The 23,743-nt window shown below is 42.1% G+C and overlaps 1 protein-coding gene across 3 annotated transcripts in view; it reads left to right on the plus strand.

Annotated features, from left to right (window-relative positions):
• SVEP1 (sushi, von Willebrand factor type A, EGF and pentraxin domain containing 1) overlaps positions 1-23,743 on the plus strand; it is a 190,731-nt gene that overhangs the window by 103,953 nt on the left and 63,035 nt on the right. For all 3 annotated transcript variants that reach the window (XM_090038832.1, XM_090038830.1, XM_090038831.1), the window contains exons 14-28: positions 340-448; positions 2,750-2,941; positions 3,600-3,833; positions 5,145-5,306; positions 6,281-6,442; positions 9,837-9,998; positions 10,628-10,719; positions 12,551-12,647; positions 13,424-13,537; positions 15,257-15,370; positions 16,500-16,701; positions 17,573-17,730; positions 19,709-19,910; positions 20,631-20,806; positions 22,203-22,327. In XM_090038832.1, coding sequence (XP_089894958.1) covers positions 340-448; positions 2,750-2,941; positions 3,600-3,833; positions 5,145-5,306; positions 6,281-6,442; positions 9,837-9,998; positions 10,628-10,719; positions 12,551-12,647; positions 13,424-13,537; positions 15,257-15,370; positions 16,500-16,701; positions 17,573-17,730; positions 19,709-19,910; positions 20,631-20,806; positions 22,203-22,327 — 2,301 coding nt within the window. The remainder of the gene's footprint in view (positions 1-339; positions 449-2,749; positions 2,942-3,599; positions 3,834-5,144; positions 5,307-6,280; positions 6,443-9,836; positions 9,999-10,627; positions 10,720-12,550; positions 12,648-13,423; positions 13,538-15,256; positions 15,371-16,499; positions 16,702-17,572; positions 17,731-19,708; positions 19,911-20,630; positions 20,807-22,202; positions 22,328-23,743) is intronic.

The following is a 23,743-nucleotide window of genomic DNA, read 5'->3' on the forward strand; positions in this document are numbered from 1 at the left end:
TTCCATCTTCTCATCCATCTACCCATCACAACTTCTCTGCTGTAGAATTATATCAGCTGGACACGGGGTGTCAAGATTGTCTTCTGTTAAACTGATTCTCCCTATTTTATTTTAAACTGCAAGATCTCTGATGCTGCCCAAGTTCCTGTAGATGCATATATGTACATGTGTGTAGGGAGGTGGGGGGCAAATTCCCCATGCCCATTTTAAAATATAGAATTATAATCAATATAAAGGAAGAAATCTGGTGTCAAATAGAGAGTACCAGATGATCTGTACTGCACTTAGATTATAAATATGTTTGGTTTCTTTAACGGTTTTTCTAATTTCTGTTTGCAGGTCCCATCATTCTGTAATGATGTCGATGACATTGACTGCAGGTTGGAGGATTTGCTACAAAAACATTGCTTAGAATATAATTATGATTACGAAAATGGATTTGCAATTGGTAATGTAATAATTCCATAGCTTGCCAACCTTAAAGAGTTTAAATGTGGTTTAATATAAGAACATACGACTATGGTAGAGTTAGATGTGCTCTATGGAATACTTTAAGAAAATAATTACAGGGTACTTAAGACACTAAACAATTTAACAATAGTTTGATAAATTAGTACATTAGCTTTTTATTGTCTTTTTCCTGTATTGTGCATGTTAGTGGGGGGTGGGAGGGAGAATAAGTAGCTCAAAGCATGTAAAAAAAATAAGAAAATTAAAAAACTGTTTGGGTAGTGTTACAAGTAAAACTGGTGGGATTTTTTAAAGTATACAATTTAAACTCAGATCATTGAAGAGGGAGACTAGATGCCTCTGGGGCTTGTTAATGGAACAGGTAGCCTTTCATGTTTGTCCTTAGTTGAAATCCAAGGTCTAGTCCCAGTCTTGTAGACATGAGCATAGGAGTTTACACATTTGCCATGAGACTGCTCACAGCCTGTAAGGAAAAGCATGTACTTAAATCAGGGCTGCAGGATCAGGGCCTCCCTTTGCTGTCATTGAAATCTGTTGATGTCTGAATGGCCACTTCACTGCATATGTAAAATGCTTGGCCATTCTCAGTCGAATTACTAATAGAGAAGTATATCCATTATTAAGCAATCACACCTATCACTGACAGAGTCCCTGAGTTCTCAAGCCGAAGAGCTTGAAGACCAAGGAAGGTTGGAAATTGAACTATTATCACTCTTAGTTTGGGATGCATTGTCAGGATACTTAGAGAGGTGGTTGCACTGCTGTCCTCTGCATTGTGGCTGGTCTGTGCAATAAAAGACTTCACTCATATTCCAGCTCTTTTAGGGCCTGATCTAACTCCCGTTGAATGAGAACCTTTCCATTGGTTTACAATCAAATGCAATGATTTTCAGTTTGATATTAACATCAGGTGAAGCTGGAATTAATTTATTATTTGTTTGGATGAAGCAGTGATGAGGAAACATTCTTATTTATGCCAGCCTAACCTGCTAGCAGTGGAATTTCTCCAAAAACACTCCAGTATAGCTAAGATCACAGTTAGGCCCAGATTTTTTAGAGTCAGCTATTTAAAAGATTGGTTCTGAAATAGTTACAGAGTATTATTGGGGTTCCTTTGCCTTATTTTTGTCATTAATCAAATGTAATCTGAATAATTGACACATAATTATACGCAGGGATTATTGATACCTCCACATATTTCTAAAAAGAGATTAACAGAATCGGCAAAAATTCTTCAGTTTCAATAATTATAATAAGATACGTTATGTACATAGATATTTATTTGAACAGCTTGGGCCAAATGAATACACTGTAGTTAATATTTTCAGAAGTATTATCTTAGGCATGAATTAGGCCCATTATACATAATTTGGGCTGTTTACTTACGGTAATTGAATATGGTGCCTTTACTTGGAAGGTGGCTGTATGATTGACGCAGGCCTAGTTCATTCTTCTATGTGTAATGTGCTGGTACGTCTGATGGATATCCACTATTACAATTGACACATATTTATATAGCAATACGAGGTGTTGGTTTTGACCTAAAAAGCCCTAAATGGGCTACAACTGTCCTACGTTGGACATTGACCCTCTCCATTGCATATTTCTGCCCTTGAAATCATTTAGAGGTGTAACTAGAACTGGACTCCTATGAAAGGAAGGAGCTGTTGGTTTCTGGAGGGTCCTTCTCACTTGAGAATGCTTGAGCTGAAAAACCTGTTGTTAGAGCAGGTATGGGTACAATTCCAGGGAGCTGGAAGTGGGACTGTGGCCTGGTCAGCATACGGTAGGGCTTTGATGAAATAACTCTGCCAAATGGCATTAGATGCAGTGTAATAAGAAGATAGGAATAGAGAATGTGTGTGCGCACACATGTGCACGTGTGTGTGAAGGTATGGTCTCCATTTAAAAGTTTGACCAGGATAACTGGCTTAGTTAAGGACAAGACTTTTCCCTTTACTGGTATTATTATGTGCCAGTAAAACCCTCAGAATAGACCCATATAAAACAATATACCATGTAAAACAATATGTTTTATAACCAAAAGAGGAAATATCTGTATAAATACTCTCACTTCAATAGAACTGCACGTATGTTAGAGGGGCTCGTTGCCTCAACTATGCTGGCAAAACTACATAAGTGAAGACAAGGTCTATATGGGGTGCCTGGCTTTTGATCATCCTTCTTGCATTAAGAAGTTTTTGTTATGTTGATATGAAGAAATAGACACTTGTTTTCATGCTGTGTTTTTCTTTTCCTTGTTCTTAATGGCTGGCAGGACCTGGTGGCTGGGGCACAGCAAACCATCTGGATTATGCCTATGATGACTTCCGTGATGTAACACAGCAAGAACCACTACACAACCAACGCTCTGACACTGTGAAATCAAGACCTTCCCGGGTCAAAAGACACAAAAAACTCAACATTCCAATGACAGACCATAAAATTAAGTTAATATTTAACATTACTGGTGAGGAGAAAACATTCCTTTCCTCTTCTGTTTAAGAATCTACCAATAACAAAATGAAGCACTGTCTTCAGTTCATGAAACCTGTAGGAAATGCAGAACACAGGTTTCTAATTAATCTTGCTACCTTATTGTTTCACTAGCTTACTTCTTTGTAGCACCTGACAGCATGGTTGTCTTGGGCAGAACTTTATATTTTATGCTCTGTATTTTGGTACAGTGGGTTTGCCTAGGCTCTGCCTATGGACTTCAGACCTCTTAAGTATAGGAGAATCCAGATTAGTAGAACCCCCTGGTGGTTCACGACCTCTTAAGGTCTCAGTGGGTTGTGAAATAAAGTATGAACTACTCAGCTGTCTGCTGAAGCTTTTACATTAAAAAGTGCTGCTTCTGCAGTCAACTAGAGATCATCAGCAGTCCTGCACAGCTGAGTGAGAAGGGGCACCCTTTGAAATTATAGCTGTAGTAAACAACTGGAGCTCCTCAGAGGTTTGCTGTTGCTGTGTACTGCACCAGTTCCTTCACAGACCTTCAACCAGCAAAGTACCTGTGTTATGCAGCATTACATTTTTTGGGGTCCACACTTAAAAGTATGCTGGAACATACAACAGTAAAATCTGTAACACAATTTGTGTGCATGTGTGTTCTTTTTAAACCCCAGCTAGTGTGCCATTGCCTGATGAAAGGAACGATACCCTGGAATGGGAAAACCAGCAGCGACTTCTTAAAACTCTAGAGACTATCACAAACAGGCTGAAAAGGACTCTCAATAAGGAACCCATGTATTCTTTTCAGTTTGCATCTGAACTGGTTGTTGCTGATAGCAACTCTCTGGAAACGGAGAAAGCCTTTCTGTTCTGCAGACCAGGTTCAGTGCTGAGAGGTCGGATGTGTGGTAAGCCAAATGCTTTTTGCCTCCTTGTGCTCATCTCCTGTATTTATGATTTTAATGTTTTAAGGAGGTATGTTATGTAGGGTAGGGCCATTTCACAGGCATTATGAAATCATAATCTTTATTACTATGTGCATCATCTCTGGAAATGATGTCTGGGTGCACCCAGAACCATGACTCTGGAGTATGCCAGTGTGAGAGGAATACCTCTACTAGAGTCTGTCTATTGGTGACTCCACCCTCCTGTTATGAGCCAGCCGCCTCCCTTCTCACCTGCCATGCCTTGATCTTGATTAATTAATGGCTGTTAATTAGTGGGAGGCTCCCATTTATTTGCCCCGGTACCAGGGGGCACTATCTGCGGCTCCTTTTCCTTCCCTACACTGCAGCCCAAGCCTCGCAGATGATATTGACATGGTTTGATCTGGACCTTGTTGTAATTTGGCCCTCCCCTTGTCTTCCCTGGGCTTTCCACAGCCCTGTCTCACTCTGTCTCATTCCGCACCTTCCTGGCACTCCGCTGCCCTCCTCACTGTGGGGCTTCTCGCTGCCCTCCTAGCTCTGGGCTGGGGTCAGTGCACCCCAAAATGCTGCACCCTCTCTGGTGCTGGGGTCCCCACACCACCGGGGATCCCCTATGAGGCCTCCTCCAACCCCTAATAGCCTCACCCAAACCACCGGTCTTATAAAACTACAAACAGAAAACTCAAGCACCTGGGCTGTAACATAAAATCTAAGCCGTCTGGCTAAACATCATTCAATCCCTACCAGGGAATTCTCTACCCTGTAACAGAAAACAGGAGCTGCTCATGCCATCAGGCTTCTCTACTCGGCTTGCTCCAGCAGAGCTCCCTTGGCTACTAGCAGAGAACTGCCCTCCTGGCCTCAGCCCTGGGGTTTATATGTGCCAGGCCCTGCCCCTTCCTGTCAGCTGACTTCCCAGCAGTTGCCATAGCAACCCGCACCAGTGCCTCTGCTCTGAGAGTAGCAGGTACCTTAGTGTCCTGCTACAGCCAGGTACCCACGTTATGACTCCACTGCCAAGGACATCCCCAGGATATCCTCACTCCTCCTTCCTGACGTTGATGTTTGTGGGGTAAAAACAGTGGGTGGTGTTTATTGTTTCAGCAGAACTGAGTACCCTGTCACCACAATTTAGATATTCCTAATGAGACTATACAAAAGTCACCAAGCCCAGAGCTTGGATTCCAGTGCATTGTGTTTGGCTATATATGTTTGCAGTGAAGGGTATTCTGTGGTATCAGGTATTCCATGATTAACCTACACCTTATTTTTTCTCCTTTGTAATCTCAGTTAACTGTCCTTTGGGCACCTATTACTCGCTGGAGCATCATACCTGTGAAAGCTGTTGGACTGGGTCATATCAGGATGAGGAAGGGCAGTTGGAATGCAAAAGTTGTCCATCTGGTAGCTACACTGAATACCTTCATTCCAGGAGTATCTCTGAATGTAAAGGTGGGAACTCAGCATCCACACAACAGTCACTTTTGAATTAGTAATGGACACATTTTACGTTCTAATGTTTGGAAATACTGTTTGTTTAAATGAAATTAGAATACTGCCCCCAAAATGTAAATGTATCATCAGGTTATTTTAAGGATCTTGGTCAGATCCTGGCTGTCCTTGTGTGGGTACACTGAGGAATAGATAATACCTGAGAATACATAAGCATTTTCCATTTCACTTGGGCACGCATGCAGAAGGTATCCAGTGTGTCAATATGTGTGCTTGTTGAGGGTAAGAGGAACTGGCCATTAAGGCAAGAAGTGCTCGGTATAGTGAAAGAGGTTGAGAATGAGGGACCTTTTTTCCCTAACTGATGTTCATTGTCTGGTGCTGAGAGAGCACACATTGCATTAGAAGTGTACGTTACGTATCTCATCTCAACACTTCCTTCTACCACTATCCTCCACCTTTCTCATGGACAAATACCTCTGGACACTGTCACTGCTGTGTCCCACCTTCCATGAATTAAGCTCTCCAAGGTAGAACAGAGTTTTCACTTTGCAACTTGTGAATTAAGAACTGTTTTCCCCCCATGTGAATTTAATTGGCTTCAGTGGTTGAAATTTGAAATACTAATAACAAGGAATCTGTGCAGCAGAGTGGAATGTAGTAAGCTAGTTTACAGTTTGTAAACATGCTCTCAGTAATTTACTGTTCATGAACAATTGTCGAATTGCATTTTTTTTACCCCCGCATAATGAAATAGATTTCCAGAATAAAATGAATGTGTGTACAGAGGGAGCTAATGTTCTGTGCCTTATTGACTTTGCAAAACATTGCACTAATTGCTATCCTCTGGATTTAAAAGTGTGCTCATAATACCTTGTTTCAAGTGCCGTCGCTCAATGAACTAATAAAGCATTACTTGCTAGGACATGTATTGTGTTAGATATTAATATTTGTGTATTTTTTTGGCCTTTTAGCTCAGTGCAAACAGGGAACCTACTCTCCTAATGGTCTTGAGACCTGTGAATCATGTCCTTTTGGCACATATCAGCCAGTAATTGGATCTAAGAACTGTCTGCCTTGCCCAGAAAACATGTTGACTGTAAAAAGAGGAGCTGTGGATATCTTAGCCTGTGGAGGTTTGTAAGAACAAAGGCAGTGAAATGCCTGAAAACAAAATGTTGCTAAATATCATCTACTATAACCCCGCTTATCTAACCTCAGATTTTACTGTCATTCCTGGCTAAGAGCAGGTTTTTTGTGTTTCACGCTAGTGGGCTGATCATTTTTTGCTACCCTCCTTATCTAAACTTCCTGAAAGATTTTAGAGATGAGGCTGTGTACAGATTCATAGAATTACAAATAAGGCCTGGGTCAAATATATAGACAGTTACGTGAAAATAAAGTCTTTCCACTTTTTTTTCAATGGGCAGCATGAAATGGATGTTTTGTAACAATTCTCCAAGCAATTGCAGTATTCTTGTGGGGAAAACTCAGATCTTTTATCAGTTATTGCAGTGCCCTTTTTCAGGGGAAAATACCATCAGTGGGTCCTGTCTGAGACTTCTCTTTGATGCAGCTCTATTCCCAAAGGCACGCAAGGGAAGTAACCCACATGGTGCGTCCACACATGCAAGCATGTGCACGTGTAGCAGCTCAAATAGAAGTGGTGCAAATTTGAGCTGGGGCTTTTTGCCTCAGTGCACATGCTCGGACATGCCCTTTGTTGTGGAGCAAATTGTGCCACTCAGGGCAAAATAACCCTGCCTGGATCCTCCCTGAGGATCAACCAGAGGGAGCTAGAGCCTGGGACCAGCACCTGTGCTGTCCCCAGCAATACAAAAAGCTGCCCTGGCAAGCAACTCAGGGCTACTCGCTCTCAGGAGCTCCTGGGACCCAGCCAATTGATACCTGGGGACACTACCCCTTGTGCTAGCTGGACTGCTGCAGCAGCATCCCAAATCCATTTTTAAAAATACCCCAAAATCCATGTTCTTCCACAATTAAAACAAAAAATCACTCTACACACACACACACACCCTCTAGAGAGAGAGGGATCCATTAGTTGGGCAATGCTTTATCGGTATATGTACAATGATAAAGTATTTTGGAAGCCTACCAGTTTCTCTAGCATCATGCTAAAATAAATTCTAAATATCTATATGTATAGATGTGTACTTTTGGTTTTCTTCACACATGATGGGTATGTGATGGGGGATGTGGGTGTGGGCGACCTTGTGTGGGTGCAGCCCCTGCCCCACAGCACATGGCATGCCCCCCCTCTGCAGGGCCCCAGCTCCCCCCTGGAGGTCCACAGCCCAACCCCCAGGGTCCCAGGCACCCTGGAAGATGACAGACCCCTCTCCCCTGCCCTCCCCCAGAATCCCAGGTACCATGGAGGGCCATAGTCCCCAGGGCCCATAACTTACCTCCTGCCACAGCAGTGGGAGTGGAGCACTCTGAGCCTGCTGCTGCCAGCTTCCACATCTCGGGGATCGCATATCAAGCCCAGCCGGGTTCTGCTGGCTCTGGGGCCCCTCTGCCGTCTGGCTGAGCTGGTCTTTTGGCGGTGTGCTGCAGGACAGGCCTGGCCAGGCAGCACAAGCAGCCCCAGGGCCAGCAGGACCCAGCTGGGCCCAGTACGTGGTCCCCGCACACTGCACTGGGTCCCACCTCTGCCCTACTGTGCCTGCATGGAGGTGGCCCACGGTGGGACCTGGCCTAGCCCCGTGTGGCTCACTAGTCCAGCTTTGCACCAGAATGGGTCACACAGCTCCAGGAGGCATGGCTATTGGACATGCCTCCCAGAGCCATGCGACCTGCTCCAGTGCAAAGCCGGACTAGCAAGCTGCAGTGGTCTGGGCCAGGCCCTCACCCCCCACAGTCCTGCCACTCCCCAAACCCCACCACATCCCCCTGCCATCCCTCACACCTCCCTACCCCCATTCCCTCACTTACCATGGGCAGTGCTGGGGGCCAGGGGCAGCAGGAGCAGCAAAGAGACGCTCTGGCTGACACCAGAGCATCTCTTGTGGAGGACTGACTCCTTGCTGGCTCCAGGTACGGTCTGGAACTGTGCCTTGCTCCACTGTTCTATGGAGCCCTTTTTTTGGGGGGGGGGGGGGGGGGGCGGGGAGGGTTGACCACTGGATACAGGGGTCTGATTTTCTCCCCATGCTGCAAACTTGCAGTGCAGGGAGCTTTTTTTTGTTCCCACATGTCTCTTACCCTGTCTTAAAGGGGTTTGAGATGGGGCAAGAGGCACAAGCGCGCTCATCTGGATGCGTCAACAGAAGGTATAGATTAATGGTACTCAACCTTTTTGGGATCAAGGCACCCCTCATTGGATTTGAGGCACCTGAACATAAATTATGTGAATTGAGTGGCACCCAGTTCCAAAATGTTATTTATAGATTACAGTGCTTACTTCCTTGCAGACGTGCCTGATAGTGGGGATGGGGGTTTGTTCAGAGACAAGCCTTAGGCAGCACTCATCTGCTTAGTTGATCTGCTTATTTCCTAACACTGCATTTGTCTCCTTACACTTCACATCACCCTTAAGATGTGACAAGATCTTGGTTGAGAATCACTGGTATACACAAATGTTCACTGGGAGCCATTTCAAAAAGGGAAGGGGAGCTGCTAGTCTAGAGCATGCAGCACCTGTTATGCTTGAACTGCTATCTTTCCCAGGCCTGTAGTGATATAAATGTTCTAAAAAGGCTTCAGCCTCAGCCCTTCTTCATCCAGGGTTAATTTTGGGTGTTTTAGCTCACCTGTATCTGTACAGGCCCATGCACACAGAGTAATTAGAGCATAACAGTTACTATGCATTCCTGCGTACAGCTCACCTTTCCTTTTTGAAAAGGATCCGGTGAGCATTTGTTCATGTCCAGTAGCAAGAAAGAAGAGACTCTTGTTGCCAAAGTGAGTGTAGTCCCTAGGTCTTGTTGAATACACTTTTATGCAGCAGTAACTGTACCATGGGTGGTAGTGATGTGCTGCAAACACAGTGGCAAAAAGTTAACTGCTTCTGGGGGAGGTATCACTTTCCTTTTCTGCTAATGTCAGTGGCCAAAAAAATACTGCTTTTTTGGCAGTAAAGAAAAGGTGACATTTCCTCATGAAGCAGCAACCTACTGGTGGCTCCTGAACTGTGCGCTGTTGCTATTCTTCTACCATCCCCACTGCTAGAGCCAGAGCCACTACAAGGAAGGTGCAGAGTGCAGGAGGATGGATGGGGGAAGTTAGTGTAAGGTACCCCCTAGGACCATTCTGGCAACTCCCTTAGGCAGTGCCCGGGACTTATACTCCACTTGCCCACCCATCACTATGTTATTGTGTTTATGCCTTACAAGTCCTTCAGGGAGTGTGTGGCAGCTGTTTTCAAGAGCCATGCTTAACTTGCTAATGTTTGTTGAAATAAGCACAACTTCTGGTTGAAAATTTCTCATGGTTTATTGGTGCCTATCTGTGGGGAAAGTAAGCAGTAACTGGAAGCCAGTCATCAGAGCTTTCTTTTGCCCTTTACAGTACCTTGTCCAGCAGGAGAGTTCTCTCGCAGCGGTTTACTTCCTTGCCACCCCTGCCCCAGAGACTATTACCAGCCAGACCCAGGGAAGTCCTACTGCTTATCTTGTCCCTTTTATGGAACAACTACCATCATAGGTGCCAGATCTATCACAGACTGTTCAAGTAAGTTGAGTCATTTTTTCCAAAGAATGTGACATAAAGGTGGCCAGATCTGACTCTTAATGTGTTTGGGAGTCATCCAAAGGAAGAATAAGCTACCTCTTTTGGCAACATTCACTTCACTCTTCTTCCAAAGTAATTTTCTCCTGGCCTGCTGAACTCTTGCTTTTGATTCCTGCCCAGAGCAGGGGGGCTGGACCCAATGGTCTCATGAGGTCCCTTCCAACCCTAAACTTCTGTAAATCTCCAGTTACTTCTTTGTTATCAGAAATGGGGGACTGTGTACTCTGCATTAGGCTCCCTAACAGAGCCTAAATTCCAGTTTCTTTGAAATCAGTGAAAATTTTACTGTAGATCTGTGGAAACTAAAGTGATTAATTTCATGAGCTAAGCTGTAAATCAGGACTGTCTGGGAAACGCATCTTACAAAAGACTTTGCTACAGTGCCTGGTTCTCTCTCCTCATTTATTATTGATTCTGATGTTGCTTAATTGAATAAGTTGTTACTGTAAGTTTTGGGATTTATTCCCATAAATCCACTTTCCCTGTAGCATTTTTAAATGCATCACTACAATGCAGTGAGGATCCTGTAATATTGCATTAACAGTTGCTTTCCTTTATACCCTGTTCAGGTTTTGGCTCTACCTTCTCAGCAGCTGAGGAGAGTGTAATGGTACCAGTCCCTCCAGAAAATATCAGCAAACAGTATAAAGTCAGCAGTCAGGCAAGCACAACATTTTTTAATAATGTTGGCTTTAATTGAAGAAGCATATTATCTTCTACAAATATTAAATGGCTAATGCATTTCTGTAACATAATTGTGCTGCTGAGTGTATTTCCTGAAGCACTCTGAAATAATTATTGTGAGGGCCCCTTTTATTTGATTAAAGCAGTGTGAGGTATAACTCACTAGCTAGCAAAATTTGCAGGATATATGTTTCATTCCTGAGTAATGGCTTCCTTCACAAAAACTATTTGTATTTTCTAGTAACCTTTTGTACCAAATGGTAACTTAATAGTGCTTTTCTACAGCATTCTTTCCAATTCTTTTGCTATCACAGAATGATTTGGGCAGAAAGGGACTTGATATAGCCAAAGGCAATCTTAGCCTATCATAAAGAATGTCACTAAGCCATTACTTTAAGACAAGAGGACCCAGTTTCTTGCCCCACATTTGAAATATAGCTCTTTTGATAGTGGTCAGCATGTTGGTCTTTTGTTTTGATCTGTTTTGTAACACCATCTTTCACAATAGTCCATCAGGTTCTAGGGTCCTGATTGTGAAGCATTTATTTTTATTTATGTATTTCTGTACATACAAATTTAAGAAGAGGTATAAGAAGAAACTTATAGAACACATTCTTCAACCCCTTTTTCTTGTGTTTAGCCTCTCTGAAATGCATGGAACTATTTATGTGAGTAGAGACAACTCCCGTGAGGATGAGTTTTGAGGAAAGAGCCTCATTGCTGCAAGTGTAGCAGTCTTTTATGATTTGATTGTGAGATGCCATGTCCCATGAACAAGAATAATTAATGATAAGCTGGGCCTGAGCCATTAACCTAAAATATATGTAGAGAGACAACTAACACCTGATTCAACAAGCACACTGAATTTAATTGCAATACTGTTTTTCTTAAAGTTAAAAGCTCAACAGCTTTGCAGAATTAGAGCCTTTTATCATAGTATAATAATAATTAGAATGTCAACATCTAAAAATAATCTCTCCCAGATATACAGTTGGTCCAATAAAAGATACCATCAAAAAAATCCTTGATTCCAAAAGTCCTCAGTTCATTAAACATCTGTGTCTTGTTTGCTGTGGTCAATAGAGGAGGCTAAAATGCATCTATGGGACACATGAAGTCCACAGAATCCCCCCAGCTTATCTCTGCCATTCACTGCAATTGACTGATGGTAGGATTAGTCTGTGTGGAAAGGGGGAAGATTGAAATAGAACTGGTAGAGAACTGTGATAGGAAGACCTTATTTAAGTGCCACCACATGTGCCACCACATGACTATCATTGATATAAAGAGCTATAGAGGAAGTACTGCAAACATCTATTGAATATTTGTTAAATGGAACATTCAAAAATACTGGATGTACAACTTCAGCTGCATGAGCATATGACTTATTCTTTCCCTTCTGGAGCAAAGAACAATTGCTGTTAACATAGGAGTCAGCATGAAGAAAGCTACTGCTGTAATAATGATATGGAAGATTGTAACTAATGATCATCTTGTAATTCTGCCTGTCACTTAGGTTTTATGTTAACAAATTATCATGGAAAATTAACAAGCAACAGATGCATATGCTATATAGAGACAGTAAAATCTCAAGAGTAACAGACAAGTCAGTGAATGAAGACAAGTAAAATAAGAGATATGGAGACATAAAATTGTATGTCAGTGTTCTAGATTGCTGCATGAAACTTGTTAGATATAATTAAATAGCCTTCTATTTGGCAGTGGGATACATACTGGCCTATGTAGTGTATGTCAGACTCATTCTTTGCCATATTTTTTTTTGATGAGTTTTTTCTGTACTTTGACAGGTTTTTCATGAGTGTTTCCTGGAACCATGCCATAATAATGGAACTTGTAAACAGCTTGGAAGTGGTTACATCTGCATCTGTCCTGCTGGATATACAGGTAAATTATGTAGTGGATTGGGGGAAGGAAGAAGGTCAGTCATAACATGGGGCAGGTAGAATCTCCCATTGTAATTAACTGGTATAGGTCAGTCTCAGTAGAAAAAGCACAGGCTAATTAAATTAATGGAAATCTTCATCATGGATTGTTCATTATTATTTGCGCTACATTTGTAACAAAGAAATGGATCTTTTCATTACAGTTGAATTATGTTTGCCTGTGTTCCTTTAGGTCAAAAATGAATTTTTTTAAAAGCTTCTCGCTGATTGAAGTAAATAATAAAATTCCTGTTAACTTTCACGGAAGCAATATTTAGACCAAGTGCGAGTGTGTCTGGAATCCTACCTGATGAAAACAGCTGGGCTGAGAAACTTATACTGCAGTCAGCTAATCCTATTAATCCTTCCTGTTCTGACCAGTGTGAGCCATCCAGTTGCTCCAAAACAGCTGGATATTTTGTCCACTATCATCAAAAGAATCCTTGTTTCAGCTATCTGTGATAACATATACAGTACTAAGGTAGTGGAGCTGATCATACTGCAGTATTGTGCTGCCTGATCTGTTCTCGATGTTTCTGATAGCATTTTCTCACCTGTTCATTTGGAACATTATATTGGATAGAAAAGCATATGGGCTGAAATGTCTAGTTCTCCAGACTGTTAATGAATCTGATGTATTTTTCAAATTAAATAATCACAACCTCTGTGTTTCAGTGATTTAATTCCATTTCTTTGCTCCTATGATTGAGATGTAATCATACTTTGTTTCCATTTTAGGCTTAAAATGTGAACTAGAGATTGATGAGTGCAAATCCTTTCCCTGCCTCAACAATGGAGTTTGCAAAGATGGCATTGCAGCCTTCATTTGCCAATGCCAGCCAGGCTACACAGGTGACTGGAGTAATTTAACTACTCCATAACACGTCTTTAAAAGGGCATCAGCTCTGTGTTGCACAAGTAAAACAGACCTATTAACTTGATGTTTATTTCTTCACTGACTGTAGAATTATAGCAGTGATGAATTTGTCCCATTAGGCAGAGAAAATCTTGGGTGTATGTGAATAGTTTGTAAAACAGAAGGATTATTATTCAAGAAGCATGAAACGTTTTAGTTGGTATGCCTGTAAGATTTCCATTCTGAAAACAAAATGGAGCTGAAAGAAATATTAACTAGGTACTTGTGAGGAAGCTGTAAGCAAGGTATGCTGGCAGGTACCTAACTTTCAGCCTAGGAGCAGGTGCTTAATATTTCTTTCACCTTTATTCTTTTTTCAGAAAAGTGTTGCTATTGAATTCCCACATACACAAACACTGAAATCAGAGAGGTCACTCACATGCTTCAGGGCTGGAACCTGTTTACACACCTTGTCAGGTTGTGGGTTTAATTAGCAATTTTTAAAGACAAAGTGAATGATCAAATAGAGAACATGTTATCATCCAAGCCTTGTGAGCAGGTATAAAAAGACCTACCATATTTACTCAAATCCAAGATAGAGAAGGTTTTTTTCCCCAGTGAACACAGGGGTAAAAAAAGCCTTGTCTTAGATTTGAGTACTGGGCCAGGAAAGTACTGGTTAGCAGCTGATATACTGCCTGCTCTGGGCTGGGGTGGCTTGTATGATGAGGAAGGGTGTGCACAGAGGGGGAAGCTTGGGGGAGATCCATGGTGAGGTGGGGGGTGCACAGGAGAGACCATGCAGCCTACCTGCCCCCAGCTGTGGGAGGTCTGGCTGTGGCTCGAGCCCTTACCTAGCCAGGCCTGGAGCTGCTGTCACTATTTCTGCTTAGCCAGCCTGAACCAAGATGGGGGCTGTCACTGATGTCTCCCCTGGAGCCGGAGCTGGTGCTGGAGCCATACAAAGATAATTGGCAGGTGAAGGGGGGCAAGGGAGGAGGGAAACAGACACTAGGGGGTGGAGGGCAGGTAAAGGGGGGTGACAGGCAGGCTCTGGGGACAGGCAGCAAGAGAGAAGGCACAGGCGTGTGAGGGACAAGACATGAGAAGGCAGGGGGCAGGCACTGTACATGGCAGGGAGGACAGGCAGCAGGGGGTCAGGCACAAGCACAGCAGGGGGGCAAAGGGCAGGGGTTTGGTCCCTTCCCCCCTGCCACTGCTTTCCCTGCCACAGCTGTGTGGAGGACAAATTGAAGATGACCTTCTACTAATTAGATTTTACACATGGAAAATTATAACGAATTTATAATTTTCCTTGTAGAGAGTTTAAATATTGGGAAGGGGGTTGTCTTAAACTATAATTCATCTTGGATTTGGGTAAACACAGTAATACTCCCCGCCAAAGCAGTCCCTTCCCCTCATCATATGATGCCTATAAGCTTTTTAAATCAAAATTAAGTAAAAATCCTTAATGTGTTTAAAATGATACAGGGGAAAACGGTGGACAGTCTCCCAGGGCTCAGCAGGGCTATGGAAAGTCTCTGCAGGTGTTCTCAAGGAGGCAGTTAGGTACATAGTTTTATCTCCTGATCTCAGTAATTTATGACATGAGTGATATTTTGCCACTGAGGTTTTGAAACTAGGCACCACAGACTGCATCCCATTCATTTGTCAAAAGTCTATATACCATGTCTTTTAACCATTACTGTTTGAAGGGTCACTGTGTGAAGAAGATGTGAACGAATGCAGCTCCAACCCATGCCAGAATGGAGCACTTTGTGTTGATGACATCAGTGCTTATCGCTGCACATGTACAAAAGGATACACAGGTCAGCTCCGTTTCTTCATTGGTTCAGCCTTTGCTAATGCTAGCTAAAGACCTTACACTCACTGAAATTGACAGTGCAAGTCAGGGATGCCTTCATAGACTTAAACACCGGTTTGGACATTTGGACTGTCTATGAGACATTGAGGTTTAAGGGCTTCAGGTGCAGAACTCAGGAGTTTTAGTTTCTCTTCCCATGTTTGCTATTTAAATTACTGCATGACTTGGAGCAAAGGGGTAAAGAAATATGAGTGGTTCTCTAAGTGTTAAGTTGTATTGCTGTTACTTATCCCTTATAGTAGCTCTGTGGGCCAAATTGTCCCTTTCTTTGTTAAAATGAACCCCACTCCCATCCCATTCATCTCTGCAAGTACTTTTTGCTTTCTGTCAAATAAAAGAACATTTTTTCCAGAGCTTCTGTATCTTTATTGGATAGGCCAGGTGGCTGCAGAGCTAAGATTTTACATTTTATAGTTGCTTCAGCCTTGTTGCACAACTCAACTTCTAGGTAGTCGTGTAGGGTTCCCCTCTGCCCCCTATCCCAACTTTGTTTTAATGAAAGGGATCCAACTTAACTTCTATGGTAGGAAGGTTTCCCAACTCCTCCTTATTGCTCATCAGTTGTTCAAAGTCTCTCAGCTCCTGACTGATGTTATTTTAAGATGCATTTAGTGGCTCCCTCCTGGGAATGCATAGCATAGATTCATGGGGTTTAGGACAGTGAACAGGCAGATTCTTACCTTGTAGTGTCATCTGTTATTTTGCCATTTGCAGCATGATACCAGTGATCTCATTGGATCACAGTATTTTTTAATATTATTGCAAGTGTCCACCTTAAATGGTTGATAGCACCTAGGTATGTTATATATCCTATATTTCCAAAATGTAATGAAGGTACATGGAATTGCATCAACAGATAAACCCAAACAATATAGTATAACCAAATGAGGGAAAAAAGCACAGTAGTTTTCTCTTTGTTGTTTGCTGTTTTCCAAAGGATTCTTTGTCATTTTTATTGTCTTGGGATTTGTCAGAGGCACCAAAAACTGAAAACTGCATAATAGCTCTTCCTAATAGAGTTTGTAACTTTGTTACTTAAAAATAAAGCTGTAACCTTTCCTCTTTCTACTCAGGTTCTCACTGTGAAACAGAAGTGAACGAATGCCTTTCAAACCCATGTCGTAACAAAGCTATTTGTGAAGATAGGATCGGGAGTTTTCATTGCAAGTGCCCTTCTGGGTTTACTGGTGCCTTGTGTGAAAAAAACATTGATGAGTGTCTCAGCAGACCGTGTAAGAATGGGGCTACATGCAAAGATGATATCAACAGCTTCAGGTGAAGAACCAGTAACTGATTTCCTGTAATGTGCAAAGCCAGATCTACTGCAGGCTCTCCAAACATGTTAGCATGTTGGGCTGATACACCAAATATATCATCAGTGTGCATCCCAAAGTGTTCATTTTTGAAAAAGGTGATGGGGTGAACTTTTGTTAAAAGTGTATGAGAAGTAGCAAAGAGAATCCATGGAGGTTGAAGATGAAAGGTAGACGGGATTCCACCCATTAGAGTAGGTGGGAATTTCAGCATGCTCTTTTACTGAAAATAATTGGTTTTCCTCCAGGTTCTTTTTACCAACAAGGGAGCTTGATGATTGACTTCCACAAGAGCATTGTACAATGAAGATTATTTTGTGTAGACCCTGTATTAAGTTTTCTGGGGTTGTAGGGCAGCAACAGATACGGGCATTGGTCAGGCCTTCCCATATTTTATTATGAAAAAAGGTTATGGCCAGAGTCAAAATGAAGGGAGTAGATAGTCAGATGTGACATCAGAATTGCTTTTGTCTTTCCTTTTTAGTGAAAAACAGCTTAATTATCTGTACTGGCTCAGATCCTGGGAGCACAGTCTGAGCTCTTGTTGACTTCAGTGAGAATTGTGTATGCTGATGTCAGACCTAGGCTGTAATGGAAGACAGCTGTAAACAATGAGCTTATTGCTTAGAGGTGCCTAGCACCATCTCTAAAGAGAGAGCTGTGAGTATACAGCACTTTTCAGAATCAGGCCTGGTGTTATTACAATGAGAGAAGTAATATATATAATGATGACAAGCATTGAATAGGATGTCTCTGAACAAACATCATATTATGGACAGTGTTTCTGTAATCAAAGCAGCCGAAATAGAAAAGTATTTTGGTTTCCTCCTCAGGTGTCTGTGTGTGACGGGGTACATGGGACAGCATTGTGAAGTGAACATCAATGAGTGTGATTCCAATCCCTGCTTAAACCAAGCAACCTGTGTGGATGCCTTGAACTCGTACGTTTGTAAATGTCCCCCTGGCTTTACAGGCAGCAGGTGTGAAACAGGTACACAGGACTAAAGTGTCAGCAAAAGGTGGCTTGACAGAGCCTCTGGATAAGAATTACGCTGGCTCACTTGATACCATATGACTTTTACTATGCAGCAGCTAGCCCAGTGTGCTCAGCTTTTGGATTTACTTCACATGTCCAGCTATTTAAGCCCAGTATTTGTCCATAGTATTGACCATAGTATTTAGTTATATAACTCATATTTAAGCACCTAATTCCTTTCAAGGATCTGTCCCTTAGCTCTTTATATTTCATATATTGCTTGTAGTGCTCTGTATCAGAAACCGAGATGATGTTGTAGCAAAGAACATAGTTTCTACCATCAAAAATAATAGTCCAGGTTTAAAGCTGTAGTAACTTCTTTGATGTCATTGGAGTTACACCTGAGATCAGTTTTGTCTTTTATACAAGCATTTAAAATGATGATATTTTATGTACATGTTGTGGATCTTAAGATGAAAGTAAAAGGGCCTCTGGCAACTTTACAAAAGAGGAGTCATTTATCCTTCATCTCCTTAATCCCACCAAAAACTTTGTGAGTACTACGGCTGTATGAGTGAATAATAGTTACTGCTTTGACTCATAATATCACTTTAACTTTGTAAAGTACTTTTCAGTATTTTGAATAGAGCTATTCCATAGCAATACCATGTACTTTAGGGAACTAAAAATAACAGAACAAACCACCACCAAACCTCTCTCACAAACCCCAGGAGATCCCAAGGTCAAAAAACCCACACCTAAAAAAGCAGGGTGGTGTATATAGCAGCAGGACATGCTGCCCAAAACTGGAGCTTAGAGGGTCAGAGCCACACTCCAGCTGCCAGCCAGGCTCCCTGCTGCAGGAGCCCCATGGCTGCAGCTCTGAGGCCCCCAGGTAAAGCTGCTGGGGCCAGCAGAGTTGGCCCTACCCTACCTGGAATAACATGCTGCGTGTTGGAACGTTCGTGGCATGGGTGTTCCCCAGGTATAAGCAGTAGCAGCACAGGGTGTGCTGCTGCTACTTGTCCCCAGTGAAACAAGCATTCCTGCTTGTGGGGATGTGCCTTGGGACTTCTGGCTATAAGATCATAGAATCATAGAAAATGAGGGTTGGAAGTGACCTCAGGAAGTCATCTAGTCCAACCCCCTGCTCAAAGCAGGACCATCCCCAACTAGATCATCTCAACCAAGGCTTTGTCTAGCCGAGTCTTAATAACCTTCAAGGATGGAGATGCCACCACTTCTCTGAGTAACCTGTTCCAGTTTAACCTGTTCCTCCCAGTGAGAAAATTTTCCCTAATACCTAACATAAACTTCCCTTGCTGCAACTTGAGACTGTTGCTCCTTGTTCTGTCATCTGTCACCACTGAGAATAATCTAGCTCCATCCTCTTTTGAATTCCCCTTCAGGTAGTTGAGGGCTGCTATTAAATCCCCTTTCCATCTTCTCTTCTGTAGACTAAATAAGCCCAGTTCCCTCACTCTTTCCTCAGAAGTCATGTCCCCCAGCCCCCTCACCATTTTTGTCACCCTCTGCTAGCCTGTCTCCAATTTGTCCACATCCTTTCTGTAGTGGGGGACCCAAAACAGAACACAGTACTCCAGATATGGCCTCACCAGTACTGAATAGAGGGGAATAATAGAGGATTGGCAGACTGGCATCTTAGTTGTTTGGCAGAGGGCTGAAAGGCATGCAAAAGATTATGAAAGACTCATTATTTACGAGAAACCTACATATTTTTTTAACTGTGCTTCTTTGAATCTGGCATGTTTTGTAGCTGTTGAGGGCTCAAGGTGTCTACTGGTGTATTTTTAAGAAGAGGAAAACACAGTGGCCTCAGAATAGAATATATTATTTCTAATTCAGTGAAGTGGAAAGCAAATATTTTGCAGACTGGTTGTGGTTTAGTTTTATTGCATTTGATAAGGTTTAGTTTAATTTGTTTCTGTGTTTGTAAGACTGCAGATCTGAAAATGCTACTTGTTTGTTGCAGAACAGTCCTCTGGTTTTAATCTGGATTTCGAAGTTTCTGGTATCTATGGGTATGTCATACTTGACAATACTTTCCCATCACTTGGTAATATCACCTGTGCCTTCTGGATGAGATCCACTGACACTACTAATTATGGGACTCCAATTTCTTATGCAGTAGATAATGGAAGTGACAACGCATTTCTGTTAACAGATTACAATGGGTAAATAAACCTGTAGTAGTACTGTCGCCTTTCAAGATTATAAATGTTTATAATTCTTTATAGAGAGGATCCTCAAACAGTGCCTTTCCCTGGGTAAGTTCACAAATGAATCTAAGTGAAAACTTTGTAGCTGGTCCTTCTGAATGATATTTCTCCCTGACCTGAATTGCAAAACTACTTTTGCCAGTTGTTTGCTAATAAAAGAGAACGATGTAAGAAGAAAAAGGTAATATGCAGAAGGTAAAATATTTCTCCCTGGGCTATTTTTGCAAAGGATAAAAGATATATTTAAAGTAATATTTACCAAAAAAAAAAAAAGGCAGCTTACTATTGGGCCTATTTATTTCTGTGACCAGAGCTATAACAAGGGAGGTCTGCATCCTGTACAGTGGGAGCATGCAGGGCAGCAGTGGCTGCCAGTAGTGGCCATGCAGCCACCCAGCAGCTTCAGTGGCTGCTATTTTTGCAGCCCTTCCCTACACCCCATAAGTATGTGCTGGGGGGCTACTGTCCTGATTGTCTTCCCCATGCCCTTCCCCCCACCTCACTTTAGTTCCAGTACTGGCTGTGACCCCCTGAATGACCAATGGGTTTTGAGATGCTGTGTACAACTTAACTTTAAGGATCCTCTCTAAAAAGTATGATGCGAATCACCCTGTCTGGTATTATATGCAGTAGTAAACATGTGTTACATGCCCCTTCTGTCTTTTCGTCGTGCAGGTGGGTTCTTTATGTGAATGGAAAGGAAAAGATCACAGATTGCCCTTCTATGAACGATGGCAAGTGGCATCACATTGCAATCACCTGGACATGCACAGATGGAGCCTGGAAAGTATATATTGATGGGAAGTTATCTGATGGAGGCAGTGGTCTCTCAGTTGGTTCAAAAATCCCTGGTATGTTTTCTTTATATTTCTTCATTCCATTGCCTCATTCTTAATATTACCAAGTTTGTGGTGTTTCAGAGCCGGCATTTGTTTATCCCACGTTTGATTCAGGTATAGCATCCTTCTTCAGGGGGACTAGCCTTCATTCTACATGTAGTTTCACTGTAACCGAAGTGCATATTTGCAGAGGAATACCTCACACAGCCTGAATAGGGGTGCCAGAATCTTGCCTATAGATATTTTTAAGAAACATGCTGAACTGACCCTGGGATATTTTAATGAGAACAAATTTCACAATTGGATGTCAGTGTTAAACTCAATCATGAGTTTGGTTTAAAAACATAATTAGCAATAAACATATTATATTTCCCCATCATTTGTATGACTGTCCTTAGAATTTAATTGCATCAGTATCTTGTCTTGACAGTTTTGGAAACTTTTGTATGTTAGCCTAAATGTGAATGGCAGAACTCTTATGTCTGCTTCTTTCATTATTTCCTATGCTAGGGAAAGAAATTATTATTTTGCCAGTTTATTTAGGACCTTGAGGAATTTCTAAGGATTTAATGGGGAGGGTGATAAACCCCTCAACCACCTGTTTATATAAACTAAAGATGCTAACAGTCCATGAAGCATACAATCATTGCAGAATGCACTATTCAAAACAGCTGCAGTTGTAAACTGTCACAAGGGGACCTGTAACGCATCATCTCAGAGAGTAGCCAAAGAGTAGCAAAAAATCCATTTTGGATCACTTTCTGGAGAGGAGAATTGATAATTTAAAATGCTTTAACTTCATGAACTGCAGGAATCGTGCAGTGTTTTAGAATTTAAGAAAACTCATCTTAAAGGTAGGGTCACATGTCTAATCATAGCCCTTGTATGCAGTTTTGTTCTGTCCTTTTATTTCCAAATGCATTGTGGTTATTCTAAAGAATGAGCACACACTCATACCATCATGCACATGGTCATAGATACCAAATGTTCCCGTTTGCTGTGCTCCAGTTAAATGAGGTAAAAGTAAATTAACTTGCATGGTACATTACTCATGTGTGATATTTTTAAAGGCTTTTAACAGTTTTAATACATTGATAAGGAAAATTATAAAATACCTAGATACCATGAACTTTGTTAAGCCAGTTAATAATTCCTAATTACATTATTAGCTGTACTTGTACATGCTTTGTGATAAATCCTAGATTAATTTTCAAAAGGAGGTGCACTTCTGAAACATCTATTTAAAGTATCCCCAGTTAACAACACGGTTTAGTTAATAAAAATTGCTTTGCAACTTGATTATCAGCTGCTGTGGTGTCCCCGTGTACAAGACAGCTTTTTCTTGAAAATACTTTTCTTCTTTAAACAACAGCAACTTCTTCTCAGGACCATTTGTCTTCCTTCTTAGGTGGTGGTGCACTTGTGCTTGGCCAGGATCAAGACCAGAGAGGAGAAGGATTTAATCCAGCTGAGTCTTTTGTGGGCTCTATTAGCCAGCTTAACATCTGGGATTATGTCCTCTCCCTGGAACAGGTGAATGCTTGTTTAGAATTTTGGCTGGCTCAGAGCAAAGGAACAAATCAATGTTAATGCTTTGGTATCTTACAGTGTCACATTCAACTCCTGCAGAAGTTGATGGGAATCAGATCAATCCCTCTGTTGGGGGACTTCTAAAAGTTACAGGAAATGAAGAAAAGGAAAGAAAGCTTTAATTTTGCCATTTGACTACACCTCTGGCATTCAAAATAACCCAGATTTTCTGCCCCAGTTTATGTTCTGCTGAGTGTTATAGTCCAACTGTGCAGGGGCATGCGAGTGCAGTGGCAAAAATAGTAGCAGCACAAATTTGTGCTGCTGCTTTTTGCTGCACCACATGCACCTATTCATGAGCTTCATGGAGGGACAAATTGTCCCACTTTGGGCAAACTATCCATGCCTGGCTCCCAGCATGCTGGAGGAGCCAGGGCACAACTGGAAGTGAAGACACTCCTTAATCTCCCTGGAGGATTATTCCTCCATGTTTTTGGGCACACGTTCCCATCACATGCACTGCACTGTATTTTTTCCCTGTGCTTTGTTTTACTACCAGGATTTCCTAGTAGCAAATTTTGGCTGCGTGGTGCAAATTTGCAGTATGGGGCACATTTAGACACTCCCCATGTGCAGTTTGTAGCACCACAAAGAGGTTTGTGGTGCCACAAACAACATGCCCTTGCTTATATGGGCACAGCCATAGAGTTGAGCAGAAACAGAGAGGGGTCAGTGAAGAGTGCTTTTGAAAAATCTGACCCTTCACTGGGGTATGCACAGAAATCCAGGGTCTTAATGATAGAAGACAGATGTAAGATGAAGACAGGGAAATTTGTCGAGTAAACTTCCCATAAACTTTTTACCTCTTCGTTATTAGAGCTTCAAATAGTAAATCATCTTCCATGTCTCTGTTTATATCACAGTTATTTTTTATGCTAGAGTTTAAGGCATAAAATCATAGAAAAGTAGGGTTGGAAGGGACCTCTGGAGGTCATCTAGTCCAACTCCCTGCCTGAGGCAGGATTATCCCTATTCAAACCAGCCTACACAAATCCTTTTCTAGCCTGCTACTAAAATTACACAATGAACCCTTTTGCACTACATAACCTGCCACAGGTAAAGTAGAGAGACAAACATAGACCGTGTCCTGCTGCTGTGAGGGGAGAGGGCCACACTCCCCACTATAGAGGAAGGCAAAAAAACCCACTGTCTGTACTAGTCTGACTGTAGGGTAAAATTTCATTTACGTTTTTATGTATCCTTATTCATCAGAAACGGGACGAGGCCAGGCACCCATTTCATGCAAGCCGCTGGGCCTGCATGCCTGTTCTTCTAACCACTTCAGACTTACAGCTATCCCTTGTGAGTGGTTGGGTTGCCATATGTATGTTAAGGCACACCTACCCCGTGGTTTCTTCT

Source organism: Crocodylus siamensis, chromosome 3, assembly GCF_052110815.1.
Source record: "Crocodylus siamensis isolate JL-2025a chromosome 3, ASM5211081v1, whole genome shotgun sequence".
NCBI lineage: Eukaryota > Metazoa > Chordata > Crocodylia > Crocodylidae > Crocodylus > Crocodylus siamensis.